Source organism: Protopterus annectens, chromosome 7.part0 (assembly GCF_019279795.1).
Source record: "Protopterus annectens isolate FY-2018-M chromosome 7.part0, PAN1.0, whole genome shotgun sequence".
Lineage (NCBI taxonomy): Eukaryota > Metazoa > Chordata > Ceratodontiformes > Protopteridae > Protopterus > Protopterus annectens.
In genome coordinates, this window is record NC_056739.1 from 206,175,610 (window position 1) to 206,196,167 (window position 20,558).

The window sequence follows — 20,558 nt, forward strand, 5'->3', positions numbered from 1 at the left end:
CTGTAGCAGCTTCTGCACCACACGATCCACATCCAAATCAGACAGGCTAATAGAGGACTGAGATGAATGTATGGAGGGTGGTAGCGACTGGAGGATAGGAGATTTCAATACTTCAGAGACTGGTTCCAGGACTGGGGTCTGGCTCCGAAAAGAGAGAACGCTCTGCTCCAAAGGCTGTGGATCCGATGTCGACAGTTTCTTGGATTTTGACAAATCAGATGAAGAAGACTTGGTAGACTTGGGAGACTGTCTAGATTTATCCTGGTCGCTCAAAGCTTCCTGAAAAGAAGATTTTTAGAAGTCCTCTATCAATCAGTTTTCTTTTCCTTTCATGTAGTACTCTGCTAGAAAAGGAATGGGAAATGGAGCAGCTCTCTTGCAAGTGCAAGGCTCCAAGACAATAAACACAATTTATATGACTAGCTGTCACTGACATCTTTTGTCCACACTTTAGACATTTTTTAAACCCAGACTTGGGATGTTTGTCTTTTTCTTGGTCAGCCATGTTAAATCCTACAGTACCAAAAATATCTAACTGTACACCAACAGACTGTAGTATCAAAGAATGCACGCACACAAATTTCAGCAATCAAACTACAGTAATTAGCCCTTAAAAAAACAAATGGGCTGTATATGAATAATGTAAGCTAACTATCTAAACACTCTCACACAATATCTAACGTTTATACAAACTTATTAAACACTACAAAGCTATATAAACTATCCTAATATTTTTATAAAGGCACACCAAAGAAGGGAAAGGGAAAACTAAAGGCCTATAAAAAACAAAGGCCAAAGGGAATATAAGAAAAAGTCAGAAAAGGCTAACAATCTATCAAGCTATTAATATTTTTAAAGTTTAAAGTTATAACTATCAATATATAAAAGAGAAAATAGTAATTCTTAAGAAATATGAAATACTGGCCCGAGCTGTGCTAGGAAACCTCTGATCTGTTGCAGCGGTAAACTAGATCTGAGGTAACTCAATGTGCATCATGGGATAGGGACTTGGCCTCGAGCTGTCTGAAGACCTTGAGCTTTGTAGTAGGCCTACTTGGAGCCAAGGACTGGCTCCGAACCCATCTGTAAGAATGAATGGTGAGATAGAACAACTTCACATCAAAGGGTTATACGGCAGGTGATGGTAGCGGGGAATTGCTGCATATCCATCCTGTTGCAGTGGTGAGAGAAAGAAGAGGTTTAAATGTCCATGCATCTTTGGTAGTTCTTACCTCAGGAGAGAGAATGTCACATTTTATCAGTGGAAAAGAAAACAGTGTCACTAAACTTATTGAAGTACATGGGAATATGGACCATCTGGTGAGTGAATTGTCTTAAGGTTCCACAGAAAGACCCTCAAATGAACAACCTTAGATAGAGAAGGGCAGGTTGGACTGTACACGAGTTTGTAAAAATACACAGATTTGTATAGAAGTGAGGTAGTTGTTAAATTGAAACCAGCCAAGATCATGCACAGCAAGACAGTAATGGGTATGACTAGTGTGCCCAGAGGTAAAACAGATAATCCTACTGCACATCTGTTCCAGTTTGCTTTGATGTGGTGCGGTTGCTATTAAAGAGGAAAGGAGAGATGAGTACATGAGACAGGGCAGAAGGTGGGCTCTAGCTATGGATATTATGAAAAATTTAGCCTGTACATTTTTTTCCGAAGTGATACCAGTTTTAGCAACAGCTGTATATATGGGAATTAAAATTAAGTTTATTATCTGATGCCAAGAACCTTAGTAATTTCAATTTCTACTGTCTGAGTGAGACTGACCGAAGTGTATGCAGGGGGTTGGGATGAGCTTGGTATTGACCAGTTGTGGGTGGGGGTGGGGGGGGGTTAAGACAGAAAAGCATTAATTTTGTCTTTAAGGCATTTAGGAGTAGACCTGTTCAATTTAGTCATGTCATGCACAGATGACTGCAGAAAATGGAGGGAGTGCAAAGTAAAATTTGAGATGGCAGTTGCAAAGTCATTTGCATACTGGAAGAATTTGGCATTACCTATGTTTAGTTTCATACTGCTCAAAGACAGTAAAGAAAAGTGGCTAAAGCACTGTGTCTTAGGGGACACAACAGCAACAGGACACTACTAATGTAGCAAGAGTTCCACTTCACTGCTTGTGATCTATTCTCTACGTAGCTGCAGAACCAGCTAACAGCACTTACTGAGTAGCCTATGTTCCTAAGAGTTTGAATAAGCTTGTTTTGCAAGATATTGAAAGCTTCTGAAACTAAGTCCAAGAATATTGCAGCAACAAATTTTCTAGTGTGAAGTTCACTACATATATATTCTGACAGGCACTGAAGGGCTGTGCTGGTAACTATGACAGTCTCCAATTTGAACTGTGATAACATTTTATTTTTTAATTTACTCTTAAGTAGTTTATGGCTGCATCTTTCCATAATTTTTGAGAATGGAGTAAGGTGAATGACAGCAGTTGTTGAAGGAAGTGCTAAGGTCACCTTTACGTAGGGCAACCAAAAGGAATTCTTTTAGCAACAGGGAACACCACCCTCCATAAAGGATCTGCTAAAAATGAGCACAGTGACTGGATCTTTTGGTAAGTTGCCTATGGCCAGAGACCCCATTTTGACTTTCATAAGAACATGAGTATCTCTTCCATACTGATTTGGAGTGGGATCTATGACAAGATCTACACCCCTAGAACAAACCAGAACTTCAGATGTGTAACTTCATGTCTTGTCATTAGCAGCTAGCACTGGGAGAAAGCTCAACAGATAATTCACAGGTCCACAGGATCCTCTGTTTGGGGATACAAACATTTTCAATAATGCTGAAATTTCTTCTTGCAGATGTGTAACACAAGATGCTGAGGAAGGATCTAATAATCTCTGATGGCTAAAAAACAGCATACTGAAGGACACAAAATATTGTGCACTGTCTTGTGTGTGAAAATTTCTCATGCCGTACATTCCAAGATCAGACACTTGTTGAAGAACCCAGATATTACTGACAAGTTGAAACACCCTCCCCCCAACCACACTCTGCAACTAGAATTTAAGGAATGTCCTATGAGTCAGAAATTCCATATGTGCCAGAAAGCAGTTTTTAGATCCAGGCAAAATATCTACATCCCAAAGTGTAATGAAAGACAAACATCAGTAACAATCCTGAGCTTTCAAAGGCTAACAAGCCTGTTAAGGCTGGAGACATTTAGGACTGAACTTCTCTGGAATAACATCCTGTATTGTGTATGGAAGTGGGATCCTTTCTCAAGCAAGTCCAACAGTGAAGAGACCAAAACTCTTCTACAACACGCTGAGGAACAGTCTTGGATGCAATCTTGTAATCACCTTTCAGTAGTCATTCTATCCACAAATAAATGAAAATGGCCTTCCAGCTGCTGAAGAAATTCCTTTTCCTACCTTTCGGACTTTTCTAACCTGAAGTATTGAAACTGGGCAGGATGGGAAACCCTCCATTTCAGGCAAATAAGAACATTCAATGAGTCATTTATAGAACCTGTCATTATTAGGAGGGAGCCTCAACTCTCAGAATTGTCATACCCTCCATCACCCATGGCCACGCAACTCCTCCCATAGTGGCTGCCTTAGAAATGTTGTTTCTTCAAGAAAAAAAATATTTTTTAATTAAAAAAAGATAACATCGTGGCACCCCCCCCCCCCCAAACAACTTTCACTCACAAAAAATAAAGAAAAATGTACTTTAGTCTTAATCTTTACACTCTAGCCTAATTAAAACATTAGCTTATGACCCCAGATTAAACCCTGAAACAAAAGGGAGGCTCCTAAGCTTTGTATTCACATTCTAAGTTTAGCTTACCTCTTCAGCCATGCCTGCCGCCCCACAAGTGGTACTTCAGATACAAAAACAAAATAAGATGCACAAAAGACATCTTCGTACACGTGAGAAAAGAAATTAACATTTAATTAAACTATTTTTTCCTCAAAATTTCCTTCCATCACTGTGTCAACTTAGTGAAACAATTACTGTTTTGTCGCGCTTTCGTGAATTAACCTGTTAACACACCACCGTATGTGCTGCATAAACTGCAAATCACAAATGATTTCAGACTTACAAAAAACCTTAGTGAAATTTTTGTCCACATGCCGATTTTCAAAGATACAAAGGTTTAATGTTGACATTTAATGTCAATGACAAACTGAGGGGGAAATGTGAGAAGTGTCCAAAGACTTTAATGGATGAAGTTGCATATGTGCAAAGAAATGTCCATTAAAGTCTACAGACAGCCACCTTACATGACTACAGGCAAGGCAATTTTTATTTAACTTATTCATCTTTTACTGACTGGGTTAGTCACATTAGGCTAGCAGCCTCTTTTCAGGCAAGACCTGAGGTGGTATTTATAAATGTCCAATTTACTTGGTCCATGGCTTTAATAAAGCATAAAAAGTTTTTTATTTAAAAAATGGCCCAAATAAATATGGATCCACTTATGCAAAATGCATTGTAACATTTATCTCACCAGATGCAGTGATGCTGTACTATATCCTGCCAAACATTAACAAAAATGGAACCCTAGCTCCCATACATGTATCAGACATTTCTTATGTTACGTAAGACATTTCTTTCCTAGTATTTCAAATACTTCATCTTGATTGCAGAAGTGACAGAATCAATTTTCAGCCTCTCTTTCACTCTGTAGTTACCACAGCAACTTTCTCTAGACAGAGGATACAAAGCAGTTACCAAAATGATCACTTTAGTGTAAAAACTTTAATTAAATCAGTCTCCAGTGTACCATAACATACCATTTAAGTGGATAATCATGTTCTTATATTCCCAGTTAGACTCATCAAATATCTTCCAAACTTGTCCTCTAATAATGTGGCATCCAGTGTTCACTTTTCTCATCTCTCTGACTCTGCACACATGCTCAGCTGTCTAAGCCTTTCTTTACTCCCCAGAACATCCATTCTGTGTTTCCAATTTCTACCAGCTTAATCTCGGACACTTTTTCATGCTTTCCAGATCCGGCTACAGTATTCCAGATACAATTTCACAAATGTCTTATAAAAAGGAGGACAATGTCTGCATCCCCGACCTAAGCACACTGCCATCTTAATGACCACTACTACTGTCCTTTCACACTGAAATTCCTCATTTGCCTGTTGACCTCTGGAACTTGACTTCCTATTTTTTCCTGAAACTACCACTGTAATTTTTTCAATAAATTCTCACCACGAAACTACATACGCTTGTACTTGTTTCTGCATTAAATCATATCTTCTATATACCCACCTATCATGCAACAGACACCAGGTTACAAAAGACACTGCTCCATCCATCATGGAGCACAACACTAATCTTGGCATCACTAGTGTAGCCTGATTTTGTAATCACACTCCATTGTGATACTTATACAAATATTCACACTAATACATCTTAAAGGACCTACAAGAAACCATACAATAAGTGAACTGCCCTTAGGGTGTTGGAAAAAAGCCTGTGACAGTTTAGAAAATCTTTTTGTGTGTGATATGGTCACTTGGTTACTAGTACTGCATAGTCTCAGTACTTCCAAGTCACGACAACAGTGTTCTTAAAAGTCTCCAGAATAGTAAGACAATCGCAATTAACTAGTGTTATCATTTGCAAGATGTTTAGCCAAACACTACTTGAAGATTTTATCCTTAGAAAAAGGGTCCATAGTAGTTTGTACATAAGCAATGGACTCAGGAAAAAAATAACCTTCCAGGGGGCAAAGCATGGAAGAAAGCAGCATAAATCTCATTCTTACCAAAGCCATGTGAGAAAAAACAATGAGAACAACTCAAATGATACGAGAAGAGGGTTCCCTAACTACACACCTAGCAACAGAAGGATGTCCAGAGATGAGTGTGAGTGTTGCAGGAAACCATGCTGAGCAATCGTCAGGGCATGATTTTGCAAAACTGAGATTATTCTCACAGAAAACACATCATTTCCAACAAATTTTAAATGACATCTCATGCTCTATACGGTATGGATGCAAACTGAAGGATGACTTCAAATTCACTCACTAAAAATGTTGCCTGTACTTATAATCTAATGGAAATGGGTGTAAACAGTAGCTGGAGGTCCTTTAAAAAACAGTTTGCCCCAGCAGTGACTAGTCAACATCTGACACACACCCATAAACTAAAGAACAAATGGACAGGTAATGCAACCATTGCGGCTTTAAATGAGGAAATAACTACTCGACTTGCACTGGCAGAACTCCAAGCCTGCAGAACCAAAACCTGATAAATGGCCACCTCACTGACTAGACTACTACCACCATCAAGAGAGCTAAAAAAAATAAAGCGGCTCCTGAAGGTGGGGCTTTATTATCACTGCCACCGCAAGAGCCACTGGCTGCTGCTCCCATGCATACCAAGAGTTTTTTTTTCTCTCTCCCCTAGTGCAGGGTAAAGCTCAATGACTCACAGAGCTCTCCGTTACAGAAATGCTACAAAACCAAAAATGTGTCAAGGGATTTTCACTAGTAAATTGGAGTAATGCCCCGTTATGCATTAAAAGGAAACAAAATATTATCAAACTGACAAATAGTATACAAAGTTTAGCCAATGATAACAGGACAATGCTGGGAAAAACAACACAGGGCAGTGTATAATAGCCATTTTACAGGCAGTCAGTTGATTTGCAGAATGTCAGACTGGCAGCTGTACTATACATGTAGCAAAAAGAAATATTAGAAACAAAAATACATTAAAAAAACACAGGAACTATACACTAGTTAGTTAGGAAGAAATTTTATAAAAATCAAACCTGTTCATGTTACAGTGCATGAAACAAAGTATTCCATCATATGCTAATGCAATACCACAAAACACATCTATGGAATCGTCAACTAAACAAGTCTATACACAAAATGAAAAGGGAAGTCTTGAACTTACTGCGAGGTAATGTGAAGTAACCCTGTGGGGATGGGTCCCAGCATTTTGCCACAGTAAGAACAATAGGCCTGTGAAAAGAGAAAATGATGAACAGTCAGCCTCCTTTCAAAATGCATAAAAAATCTATGGCTTCCATACAGAAAACAAAAAATAAAATATACATGTGTCAGCTTCCCAAAAGAAAATAACCACTGCTAAACTAATTTAAGACGGATTACAAACAAGAAAAAAATGTATACTGATGACAGTCATCTGGCCACACAATCCTACTAATTTCAAAGAAATTAGCACAAGACCTTAACCATACTAATGATTCAATGAACAGAATGGATGTGCAGTAAATCTAAACAAAACCAATGCTTTTTAGAATGCAGAGGGGGAAAAATGCTAGTTCTGACCAATGGCACCTATCTCTGATGCTAACAGGTAACCTGGAAATGGTTCATCTCCCATGCTTACACTTATCAAGGGTATCAGAACTAATCAGAGATTTGGGATGCATGGCTAGGCTTAAAAAGGTCCTTGTGGTCGTTATCCTAGTAACACCTATGAACCTATGCTTCAAAATGAACACACCAGAGGATTCTAAGCCTGAATCAGCACAAATACCTAAAAATGTGGCTAGATCTGCCATTATCATTCTCAACACACACTCATAAGCAATCATAACTTGCAAAAGGTATCCTTATGCTAACCCTACTATACCGTCAAAAAAACATTACAGAAAAGTATGTTGCTTCACTGCAGGGAATTTGGAAAATAGCAGCAATATAAAACCCTTGCAGACAAGAAATTTTTGTCTATTACTCATGCTGCAAAACAGCAAACAGAAATTAAAATGTTTAAGCTAGAAAATGTTAATCACTATTTCTATTTGCCGCTTTCTATATCATCTGTCAACAATTTCTCCAATGAGCCACACTCCATCAACCTCAGAACAATAAAAAGTGTAACTCGAAAAAGTATAAAAAAAAATATATATATATATATATATATATATATATATATATATAAATATATACACATATATGTATTTCTTTCTGCAGGGAGTCAAGCTCCCTGCACTCCCAAATCCCCTGTCTTCCTGTCTTACATTACGTATTTATCTATATGCATATAGATAGATATACGTACACACCAACTCCACAGGTCCACTAGAGTGGGAAAAAGTGGGAAAAAAATGATGTACACAGCTGGCCCACAATACAAATCCATGCAATTTCAATAAACTTCAAGTTTTGCTCTTGAGGTGAATTTCCTGGCATTCATGTCTTCAACACACAAGCAAATTATGATCACAGACCCACTCATACTCTTCTGTATTACACACTCACTTCAGTTAATGTGATCTTTTCCCTTTAGTGCTGTGTCAATTTTGTCATTTCTTTTACACGTTTGACAGGCATATTGGTGCAGTGAGAAGCACGGTTGCCTCACAGCATGAGGTTCAATTAACAGGTAGGGTCCCTCATATGTGAGATCTGCATACCTTCCTTGCATTCATGTGAGTTTTCTGCATAAAAGTCCCCAGGGTGCCCCAGTTTCCTCCTACCTAGAGGACATGCACTAAGTAAACAGGCATTCTTCAAACTGTCCTCAAGTGAAAATACTCATTGAGAGTGAGCATTCTGTGCAACATCCAGTACTGGTTTCAATGGTTTGTGCCCACTACTGTCTCTTAAGCTATAGCATCTCTTATGACCATGTAAAGGATAAAGCAGTTTACATGAAAAAGTGAGAGCATTACAAACCTTTTATACAAGTTCCTGAAAAATGTTGTCTTAATGATGGTAATAAGTCGCATCTCATACACCTTATTTAATATTGATATTTTACTTCCTTTTCTATAAAAAGGTAGTGACTAAAAATAACCCATAGTAGTCCATTTCACTTGAATGTAATGTAAATCATAGGAGGTTACTAGGCTATTGGCCCTGAGGCCCTTATAAGCCTAGCCAAGAGTTTAGCCCATGTAAAGCCCCTGTTCAGCAGGGACACAGGTGGAATCCCAAAGGTGTATTTTCGGTTTCCCATCCAGTTATCCAGGTTGCACCTAAAAAGGATTAATTAAGTACTCTGCTTGACATAGAGAGGGAGTCTATTTGACAGACTGGGGAGTCTCTGGGACATAAATCTGTCCTGCCAACAAGTCCTATTGATATCACAGTCCAGGTTGAGGTCATGCGTACAGGTTTGCTCAAGTGGAGCTTGACTTGCAGATATGCAGCAGTCCCATCAAGATGGGGTCTGAGATTGCTTTGTAGGCCAGACAGAGGTCACCTCTGAGGATTCTGTATGAAACTGAGTAGAGGGACATGGCTTTTAGCCTATCTGTGTAGGGTAGATGTTTAGGGCCTTGTATTGTCCTGGTGAGGAACCTCTGTTGTCTCTCCAGCTGCGGCATGTGCTTTCCGAGGTACATGCTGAAGGCAGCATTGTACTCAATAACTGGCCTTGTAAGGGAAGAATACAGGATGTTTATGACCTCTTTGTCCCTGGATGAGACACCCTTGCTTATGAGGTGGGCCATGTAGAAAGATTTCCATACAATGGAAGCAACATGGTGGTCAAAAGTCAAGTTGCTATCAACCTGGGTGCCCAAATCCCTCACTACTGACAGTGTACTTAGGATGTTGTTATTAATGTGATAATATGTGGGAACGTCACTCTCCCCAAAGGGGATGATGATGCAATATTTGGCATTCAGCTTGAGGCCATGTTTCTGGCACTAGTCATTTCTTTGAGTGAGACCATCTTAGAGGATGTCCACATCACTTGGGGAACTGATGACTGTGCCCAGCTTGCAGTCATCTGCAAACTTGGTCACCCACAGCCCAATGATTTTGGCCTGCACCTCAGAGAAGAATATCCCGAATAACATGGGCCCTAAGACCGATCCCTGGGGTGCGCCGCTCGTTACGGGTCTACTGCTTGAGGTGGTTTCCTCTATTTTGATTAGGTGGGTTCTATCAGTGAGCCAGTTTGCTACCTTTCTGGTAACATACAGCTCGATGCCTAGTTGAGAGAGTTTATCTACTATGCCCGAGTGGAGAATAGTGTCAAAGGCTTTGGCCAGGTCAAGGTAGGCGGTGTGCACCATCTTCCCCTTATCCATGGCTTTGGTGACTGTCTCAAAGAAGTCAACCAGATTTAACAGACATGACTTCCCCTTGACAAAGCCAAACTGTGCAGTGTCACGTGTTTGGAGGTTGCCAATGTCCCCGTTAATGAGGTCCATGATAATCTATTCCATGGCCTTGCAAATCAGGCTAGTTAGGCTGATGGGTCTATAATTTCCTGGATCAGTGGACGATCCACCTTTGTGCAAAGAGATGACAGTGGCTGTCCTCTACTCGGCTGGGACAAAGCCTGTACTCAGGCTTTGGTTGAATAGGGTGCCTAATGGTGCTGCAAGTTCATGCCTGAGTTCATGTAGGATGCAGCCTGGGATGTTATTGGGTCCCATGGAGGCTGTATGTTTAGCATTTGAGAGGGCAGTGATGACCTGTTTCCTAGAGATAAGGGGTGGGGGACAGGTACTGGGGATGTCCTGATTTACTGATTGGGGGGGACAGAGGAGAGAAGTTTTCACTGAATCTATCAGCCAGTAGATTGGCCATACCTACAGCATTTGTGTATGTGGTGCCCTTGACCACCAGTTCTGAACAGATCTGGGTGTTTCCTTTGAGATTGTGGACATATGTGAAGAAGGCCTTATGACTGTCTCTAGTAGATATGGCCAATTTGGACTCAAAGTTGGTTTTAGAGGATTTCACTAGTGCTTTTATTTGCTTGTTCAGGCTAAGGAGAGTTTGCTTCCAGTTGGTCACCTGCTCCCTCTTGGTCCTGGACAGCAACTTTTTTTCCTTTTGTTATATAGTTCATTTATTGCAGATGTCCACCAGACAGGTTTACTCTTCCTTGCGGTGAATGATTTTGTCCTGTCAGGTATTCCTGATTCCATGCATCTATATAAATGCTCGTATAGTACTTTGGTGTAGATTTGGATATTGGTGCTAGTTCCTACAGTGGGGGAGGGGGGCTGTGAAGCTGTTTATACCATCCATGAGAAGGCTGTAATCAGCTTTGGAGAAGTTTTTTTGTTTGACCCTAGCTAGAGGGGGGTCAGGGGAGATGGTGACTTTGAAAGTGACCGTTTTATGGTCTGATCTTACCAGGGAAGATGATACTGTAGGGGTGCTGCAGTGGTTACTCATGTTGGTTAATACCAAGTATAAGATATTATCACCTCTTGTGGGGGTATTGACTAACTGTTCCAAGGCATTTGCATTGCTAAAATCGAGGAATCTCTGGGCATTTGTGTTCTGGCATGAGTAGTTTTTCCAATTTATGTTGGGGTAATTAAAGTAAATAAAGGAAAAACGTGTCCAGCCTTACATAACCAGTTGAAGAAATTTTTCACCTTAGATGAAAAAATATGACAAAACTGTATACTGTCATCTTAAGCAAGCTCACCAGCAGATCTGCGAAACAGTGACACCTATACATGGTGCTGGGGTATATGCTTTACTAAGAAGCTAGCTATGAGAAGCTGCATGTCATGTGATACATTTTCTTCTGGATAATGAATAAAGATCTCAGGGAGCTCAGACCACCCACTATCTTTTACCTACTCACCATCCTGACAAACCACTGACATTACTAGTACCCCCTACAGGTTTGGTGCTGGCTGGAAAAACAGTACAGGATGGAAACCTGATACAAATTGGGGAGTCATCCTTGCATCAAATGATATGCATTATTGTTAACATAAACTTCTAGCCTTTTCCAACTATAGTCTGTGAGGTGCACAATAAACTGTATATAAACAGATACTGTATGACTAAAGCAAATGAAAAAGAGGAGGAGGTAGGGTCAAAGAAGCTTTCCATGAAGCCATGGAACCCCTGCAAACCTTGCCCTAGATTTGGAAATGTTGTCCAATTTGTAATGTTTGGTGAAGGTATGGACTGAAGACCAGGTGGCTTCCTCCAGAATAGTTAGTGTCCATTCCTTTGAAGAAGGTGCCAGAGGATGCAACATCCCTGGTAGAACCTGCATTAACAGCAGAACGGAGGCACTTTCCATGGTGCTCATGCCAGAAGGAAATGGCTTTCGAGATCCAGCTGGAAATAGTGTTTTCAGAGACAGGGAGTCCTAAAGCTCTACTGTGGAATGAAACAAATAACTGGTCTGATTTCCTGATATCCTTTGTTTTGTCAAGACACAACCTAAGCTGTCTGTGCACATCCAAGGTGTGCAAAAATCCTCTCTGCAGAGTTCTGTGGAGTGGGGGGAAAAAGGTAGGCAAATGGATTTTGTGGTTGAGGGATAACTTATTTACCCCTTTAGGTATAAAGGAAGGGGTGGTGCGGAGACACACTGTCTCTGTGGAACACCAAGAAAGGAGGGGAAACCATTAGGGCATGTAGTTCAGAAAAACAGGCTGAAGTTAGGGCAAGTAGCAAAACAGTTTGCAGGAGCAAAATTTCAAGGAAGCAGAAGCTGCCGTCTCAAAAACAGAAATGATCAACTTTTCTAATATAAAGTTAAGATCCCAGGGGGATGCAACAAATTTCCTGGGGGGGGGGGGGTTTATGTGAAGGACACCTTTTAAGAATTGTTTAACCTCAATTCAAGCTAAAGGAGGGGATAGAGGCAGACAGGCAGAAATAGCTGAAAGTGCACTTTGAACAGTAAGTTAAGCCAGCGTCTAGTAATTCACGCAGGTATGAGAGAACCAGAGGGGCTTCCACTATCAGTGGGTCCTAGTTTTGGGAAAGACACCAAATTGAAACTCTCTTTCATTTGGATACACAAGCTTTTCTTGTACTGGGTTTCCTGGTCTCCTGCAGAACCCCAAGCATGTCCTCTGAAAAAAGTGTCTGAAAGGAATTAAGACCCTATCACCCAGAATGAAAGCTGAAGAGTAAACAAGTGTGGATGGATTAGAGTTCCTTTGTGTTGTGTGAGAAGGTCCACCCTGTGGGGTAACTTGTGTTGATTGCCCTTGGCTAAATGCAGGAGCAGGAGGAACCAATACTGTCTTGGCCAAAAGGGGTTACCATCAAGATTCTTGGTTTGTCATGCTGAATCTTTAGCAGGAGTTTTGGAATGAGAGGAAGGGGAGGAAATACATACAGAAACATCCCCTTCCATGAAAAGCTGAGAGCATCCACCCTCCAAGACCAGAGGATGAGGATCTCCTGGCACAAAATCATGGAAGCAGTCTGTTCATGGGGGAGGCAAAAAGGTCTATTTGTGAAGTACTCCTTCTGCGGACAATGTCCAACAGCACTTCCCTGTGAAGCTTCCATTCGTGGGATTGTGTTTCAGACCTGCTCAATGTGTCTGCCACTACATTCTGAGTGGAAGGGATGTACACAGCCTGGAGGGGTGTTTGAAGTTTGATAGCCAATTCTCAGATTTGCAGAGCTAGTCTGCACAGAAGGTAAGACTTTATCCCTCCCTGTTTGTTTACATACCAGAGAACAGTCATGTTGTCTGTGTACACTTTTAGACGGCCTGGGATGAAGAGGGTCTGAAGAGGCAGCAGGAGTGCCCTCAATTTTTTATACTGATGTGTTCCCTTCTTTGAGAAGGGGATTAGGTCCCTTGTGTTTTTATGGAGCCAAAAGCTGCTCCCCATCCTATGTCTGTGGTGCCTGTGAACATCTCCTGAACTGATGGTAAAGGATGAAGTGGGAAAACTAGCGTTGCCAGTTAGCTGTTGAATCCACCAGGTAATTTCCCTTTTCGAGAAGGGGAACTCGGAACTCTAGGGGGTATGCAACTTAAGACCCTATCACCCACAATGACAGCTGAAGAGTAGACAATTGTGGATGGATTAGTGTTCCTTTGTGTTATGTGAGAAGGACCCACCATCATGGAACTTATAAACAAACATATTGGTGATCTTCAAACTCTGGACCCCACCCAGTTCAGGTTTGTAAAAGGCAGATCATGTCTCCTAAACCTGATAGACTTCTTTGAAGCAGTCATCAAAGCCGTAGACCAGGGTAAGGTGGTTCAAACAGCCTATCTAGATCTTGCCAAGGCATTCAACATCATCCCCCACTCTGGAATTATAGATAAACTCAATAAACTAGGTATAAACCCCTATATCACAAGATGGGTTGCCAAATGGCTCACTGACAGAACCCACACTGTGAAAGTAGCAGACTCCAAATCTGACTTCAGACCAGTGACCAGTGGAGTACCACAGGGTTCAGTCCTGGGTCCTCTCCTGTTTGGTATCTACTTCCCTGAAGTATAGGCTAACACAGAAGGTCTTTATTAACGGTTCGCAGATGACTGCAAACTAAGAGCCATAATCGAAACTCCTAACGATGTGGACCATCCTACAAAGGGCCTCACTGAGACAGATGCCTGGTGTCAAAGCCATGGCCTCAAGCTCAATGCCAAAAAGTGCATGGTCATGGTCATCCCATATGGTAAAAGCTCTGTACCCATGAACTACAACATAGGCGGTATTATACTTAACACCGAAAGTGTGATAAGAGGCCTTGGGACACAGGTGGACAGTAGTCCCTCCTTTGATAATCACATCGCCACAGTATTCAGAAAATCCTTCTACGTGGCACACCTCATCACAAAATGTTTCTCATCCAGAAAAAAAAGAGGTCATTGTTCCCCGTTACTCATCACTCATTAGACCCATTATAGAGTACAACACCCCTTTTGGTATGTACTTCACAAGACATCTACAACAACTGGAAAGGCCGCAGAAATACCTCACAAAGAGGATTACCGGCCTCAAACAGATGCCCTACGCAGACAGTCTCAAAAAACTCCAGCTTTACTCTGTCGCATATCACCTACTCAGAGGTGATCTCTGCCTAACATACAAAGCTATGTTAAACCCAGAGCTGTTGGACATGCTCCACTTAAAGAAATCCCAATCCCTCCGAGCTACACGCTCTAGGGACCTAAACCTTGTCACCACAATAAACAGAACATGTTGGAGGGATAGATTCCTGCCCAAGAGACTTCCCATACTCTGGAATAAACTACCTATCTATATCAAACAAAGCTCCTCATTAGAACTCAAGAAAAATCTTGATGATTGGATGGGAAATAGGAAATTCACCCCAGGGATCACTTCTGTGGCTCTGCTCGACAGTGGCACAGGAAAATATTTTTTTTTTGCCTGGCAAAAGCCAGGGTACCTTTTTGGCTGGGCTTGTATAGGCCCTAGGGACAATATCCTAGTACCTACCTATGAACCTATGTTGCATCCACACTGACTTCAGGAACCACTGTAGTTTCCTCATGTGTAGTTTTGCCAGGGAAAGCACTGGGATTGGTGGATGCCATGAAGCCCAGGGTTTTGAGAAAGATCCTGGCTGAGATGAGAGTCAGTTGGATGAGGCTTTGGTAAAAGGAAATGGTCTCCTGAGCTTTCTGAGTGGGGAGAGAGACCTTCATAAGGTCTTTTTGAAGCCTGCATCCCACAAATATCTGGTCCTGGGCTGGGGAAAGAGGAGATTTCTGGTAGTTTATTTTGAAACCCAGAGATTGTAGGACGGAGATGGAGGACTTCAGATTGTGTTCCAGTGCTCCTGGACTAACTGCTTGAAAAAGAAGGCCATCCAGGTGTGAAGACCCGAATGCCTTGAAGTCCGTAGTAAGCATTTACTAGAGCTAGACATTTTGTGAATACCCTTGGGGAGGTTGAGAAACCAAAAGGCAAGGCAGAGAACTGAAAGTGCCAGGAAGCCACAGAGAATCATAACAACTTCCTGTAACTGGGATTAATGGGGGTGCGTACGTAAGTATCCTTTATGTCTATGGAAACCACGTAGGCTTGTGGGGTGATAAGGGGGGAAAAGTCTGCAAGGTTAGCATTCTGAATGTGGGTACTTTCAGGAAGGTGTTGCGGTAGGAGAAGTCGAGGATGGGTCTCCATGGGTAGTCTTTCCTCGATACCAAAAACATCCTTGAATAGAACCCTTTTCCCCCTTTGATTGGATGGGCACTGGTTGGATAGTGCTTTGATCCAGCAGGTCTTGTAGCACCTTTGGGAAATGTGCCAGTTGGTCTCTGGGAGGTTAAGGGATGCTCCTGAAGGGTGGGAGAGAATTCCATACCATGAAGTAGCCCTTTTTCAATGATGGAGAGCACCCTGGCATCCTGTGTTATGTTTTCCCATGCTGGAAAGGAAAAGGGGAGGATGTTTGGGGTCCAAATAGTCAGACAGACCGTGATCTGTCTGGAAAGGACTGTTTTTGAGGTGGCATTTGTAGTGGAGTTCTAAGGTGCTGAGGTGCCTTGCCAGACTTTTTAGACTTAGCTGGAGGAGGCTGTGACTGCCTTCTAACAAATACTGGCTTAGAAAGATAGCGCCTTTGGAATTTTGGTACTGGGAGACCAGGATGTACACAACACCAACTTGGAAAAAAGAATGGAACCAAACCGTAGCATCAGGAACATAAAATTTATTAGGAACCAAGATTAAGCGCTTTTGTCCGGGTATAACTAGCACATCATCAGAATCAATTAAACCCATTAAATTACACATTTATATACTAAATTCCTTAAATCACATGATACAACTAGTCCCTTAAAGAAACATACGAAACATCCCTCGTTAAATATCTAACTCCTGTTCGATTCTCAGCTGGAGCGCCTTCTGTTTAGATTCTGCATGCCCCCCCCCCCCCGGACGAGTGGCATTCGAAAGACATGCGTGAATGGGTGTGCCTTCCTTGAAGGTTGGGAGTTGGGCTGGCACCTCGGCACTGTAAAAATCGTCTCCAATCATTAGCGGACCGGAGTTCCGCTGTGGCGACCCCTAACTGGGAAAAGCCGAAAGAAAAACAACAATAATTAAACAGCAAGTTCTACATTTTATAAGACCATAATTTTAAAATACTTGACATACAAATCTGATCGTTTAAGTCAGGGTACACAAAGGCATGAAGCTTAATCTGCCATGTCAGCTCCTTTGATTCTATAAGGTCTGACCAAAGTCCCCCCTCTTGGATTTTTATAACTATTTACCCCAAAAAAACAAAAAACTGTGCATAGGAAAATGTAATATATGCTCATATATGCAGTCCCTTAATCTCTGCTGTGTCTTGCTCACGTAAAAACAAGGACATTCCTGACACTGAGCACCAGGATGTGTTTTAGTTCCTGCATCGGTTTTCCCTTCTCCTGTAAGGTTTTGAACAATTCTGCAGCAGAAGGGCCAAACAGGGCTGAATTGTTTAGGGGACATCCATGAGTTTGGATTTAATGTCCTCTGGTGCAGGTCGTAGTCTTAGCCAAGCAAATCTTCTCAGGACCGAGCCTGTAGCAGCTCCCCTAGCTGAAGCCTCCACAGCATCATAGCTACATCTTATGGAGTGTCAGGGGACTTGAGAGGAAGCTCCAATCAGTGATGCTGCAAAGATTTATTTTCCGAGTCTGGCATATCAGAAATAATCTTTGAAAGTTGGGACAAGAGTTCCAAGTTATATTTAGTCATGTGTGTCTGATAGTTTACAGCCATAAAGCTGAAGATGGCAGAAGTGTATACCTTTTTGCCCAACCTCTCCACATGTCTGCTGTCTTTATTAGAGGGAAGCAGGGTGGTGGAGGCAACCTAGAGGCCTTATCAGAAGCCATATTGATGACAGAAGGGTCAGCAGAAGGGGCTTTGAACAAGAAAGAATAGTTGTGTAAAATCTTACCATAACCACAGATGTCCTTCTCTTCCATATGTTGCAGTATTCATAACATGCTGATGTCTACTTCAGACTGTCCCGAATGTCCGGTCTAAGCTACTGTAAGGTACGTGCAACATCGCACACAGAATCCCTTCCAACATCAGTCAAAGTCAAGTCAGGTATACTATCCTCAGAACTGAATGCCCCAGGAAGAACACCAGCCTGAGATAAACTGAGAAAACACACATCCAGGAAACAAATAAGCAAGCATCAAGGGGAAGGTGGGAGGGATAGAATACTGCAACGTATAGAAGAGAAAAACATCAGTAAGTTATGTACTCACCATAACGTTAGATGTATGTAGTCCATCTCGCCTCACATTCTTCACCTGTGGGTTCGGAGCCGAATATCGGCTCCGACTCAGCCTATTTACTAGATCGAAAGTCTTTGATTGGCTGGGCTAAGATGGTATCCCACAATACACTGTTCCACATCTCCAGATCTAGTTTGCTGCCAACAGAAGTACAGGATGCCTCACCCAAACACACACATCCTCAACAAAGAGGTCCAACAAATTAACCAAAGGGACTCAGCAATACAAGAAAGACATGGTGTTCCTCCAAATCCTCCAGGCCTGGGGGACGGTGAGGGGTAATGAAGAATGTGAGGCGAGATGGACTACATACATCTAATGTTATGGTGAGTACATAACTTACTGATGTCATGTAGTCCTATCTCACCTACATTCTTCACCTGTGGGACAGCGTCCCTAGCACCTACTTCCTGGGTGGCTCAATGGAAAATACTCCTGAGCACTGTGGAGCCAAAAGATGATCTGCCCCTGGACACCACATCCAATTTGTAATGGGAGACAAATGTGTGAGGAGAAGCCCACGTTGCAGCTGCACATATATCATCCATCGATAGCCTAGCCTGAAAGGCTGTGGAAGTGGAAACAGCTCTTGTAGAATGTGCTCTGACTGGAAAGGGCAGACTCTTTCCCCCGCCTGATAAATAAAGGAGACACAACCAGCTATCCACCTAGAGATGGTGACCTTGGAAACCGCAGACCCCAAGTGATTCTCTGAAAATGAAATGAAGAGCTGGTCTGACTTCCTCCAATCTTTTGTCCTGTGTAGATAAAAGCGTAGTTGTCTATGAACATCCAACAGATGAAACTGGTACTCTGCCTTGTTGGAAAAATTGGGGAAGAAGACCGGTAGTTCAATGGACTGATTAATATTAGATAAGGAAGCCATCTTTGGAATAAAGGAAGGGTTTGGTCTCAGAGAGACTCTATCTTTATGGAATATCAAATATGGGGGCTTGACGGATAGGGCCTGGATTTCTGAGACTCATCTAGCTGAGGTGATAGCTATCAAAAAGGCAGACTTACAAGTAAGAAATTTTAAGTCGCAGGAGGCCGCAGGTTTGAAGGGTGGGACAGTGAGAGCCTGCAGAACGAAATTGAGGTCCCAGGGCATAACAGGATGAGATACAGGGGGATGAAGCAGAAGAGTGCCTTTCAAGAATGCTTTACACAGCCTGTGTGCCATTAACCTAGGTTCGTAAGCTACATGAAAATTTGAAATAGCCGCCAGCTGAACTTTGATGGTGACTGAGGCAGACCCTTGGTAGAACAAAGCAGATAGAAATTCCAAAACCAAATCGATGGGGGCTGTGTAGGGGTCAATACCTTTGGACTGGGCCCATATCGAGAACCTTTTCCACTTACTAGAGTAGATCTTCCTAGTGGACGGTTTATGGGAGGACGAAAGAATATGGACCACGTCTGGAGAAAAATCATGACACCTGACTACGGATGGAAGTGGAGTAGCCAGGCAGTCAGCCGAAGGGTCCCCAGTGAGGGGTGGAACTGTCCCGACATATGTGTCAGCAAGTCCAGACGAGGGTCCAGAATCCAAGGAGTATCCACAATGTAAGGTTATAGGAAGGGGAACCATACTTGACGAGGCCAGTGTGGCGCAATCCGAATCAACCTGCTTCCCAAGGATAGCGCTTTCTGAATCACCCTTGAGATAAGGGGAAACGGAGGGAAAGCATAAAGTAGACCTAAGGACCAATTGTGCGCAAGAGCGTCCCTTGGAGACTACCCTGGTGGGGGGATCAGCGAGAAGTAGCTGCTGCATTGAGGGACTGGCAAACAGATCGCAGCAAGGCTGACCCCATCTGCTGAATATGCTTTCCGCCACCCGGCGGTTCAGGGACCACTCGTAGGACATGAGGACCGCCCTGCTTAGCTTGTCTGCAATCACATTGGTTTTCCCCGGGATGTGCGTTGCCACCAAGGACCGTTGGGAAGCTATCGCCCAATTCCACACTCTCATGGCCTCCCTGCACAGAGGGTAAGATCAGGTTCCTCCTTGTTTGTTGAGATACCACACTACTGACATGCTGTCTGAGTGTATTGCAATAGTCCCTAGAGGGAGGACATCCTGAAGTGCCTGCAATGCAAAAGGCACTGCCCTCATCTCTAGGACATTTATGTGGAAGTCTATCTCGTGCTCCTGCCACGTGCCTTGGACCATCCTGCCGAGATAATGCCCCCCCCCAATCTGGGAGGCGTCCGTGGTCACTGTGGCTACCGGGTTGGGTGGTACAAACGGTTTTCCTACATTTAAGTTGCTGGTGCATAGCCACCAACTGAGGTCCTGCTTGCATCTGCCAGTGATTAAGATAGGATGGGATAGTGGTGGTCTTTGAAAGGACCATTGGGCGAATAGGAGCCACTGCAGGATTCTCATATGTAACTTCGCTAACGGGACCATCATGATAGTAGACGCCACTGTCCCCAGTAACTGAAGAACTAGCCTTGCCTTCACGCGTCTCAGAGGCATCATCGTACAAACTTGTTGTTGCAACTCCGTGATCCTCTCCAGTGGTAGGAATGCCCTCAATCGAATAGTGTCCAACTCTGCTCCTATAAATGACACACGCTGTGAGGGTAAGCAAGGCAGATTTTTTCCAGTTTAT

The 20,558-nt window shown here is 42.5% G+C and overlaps 1 protein-coding gene across 1 annotated transcript in view; it reads right to left on the bottom strand.

The window, feature by feature from the left end:
* DVL2 (dishevelled segment polarity protein 2) overlaps nt 1–20,558 on the bottom strand; it is a 1,986,500-nt gene that overhangs the window by 554,751 nt on the left and 1,411,191 nt on the right. The window contains exon 10 of the mRNA XM_044076705.1: nt 6,892–6,959. Within this exon, the coding sequence (XP_043932640.1) occupies nt 6,892–6,959 (68 nt within the window). The remainder of the gene's footprint in view (nt 1–6,891; nt 6,960–20,558) is intronic.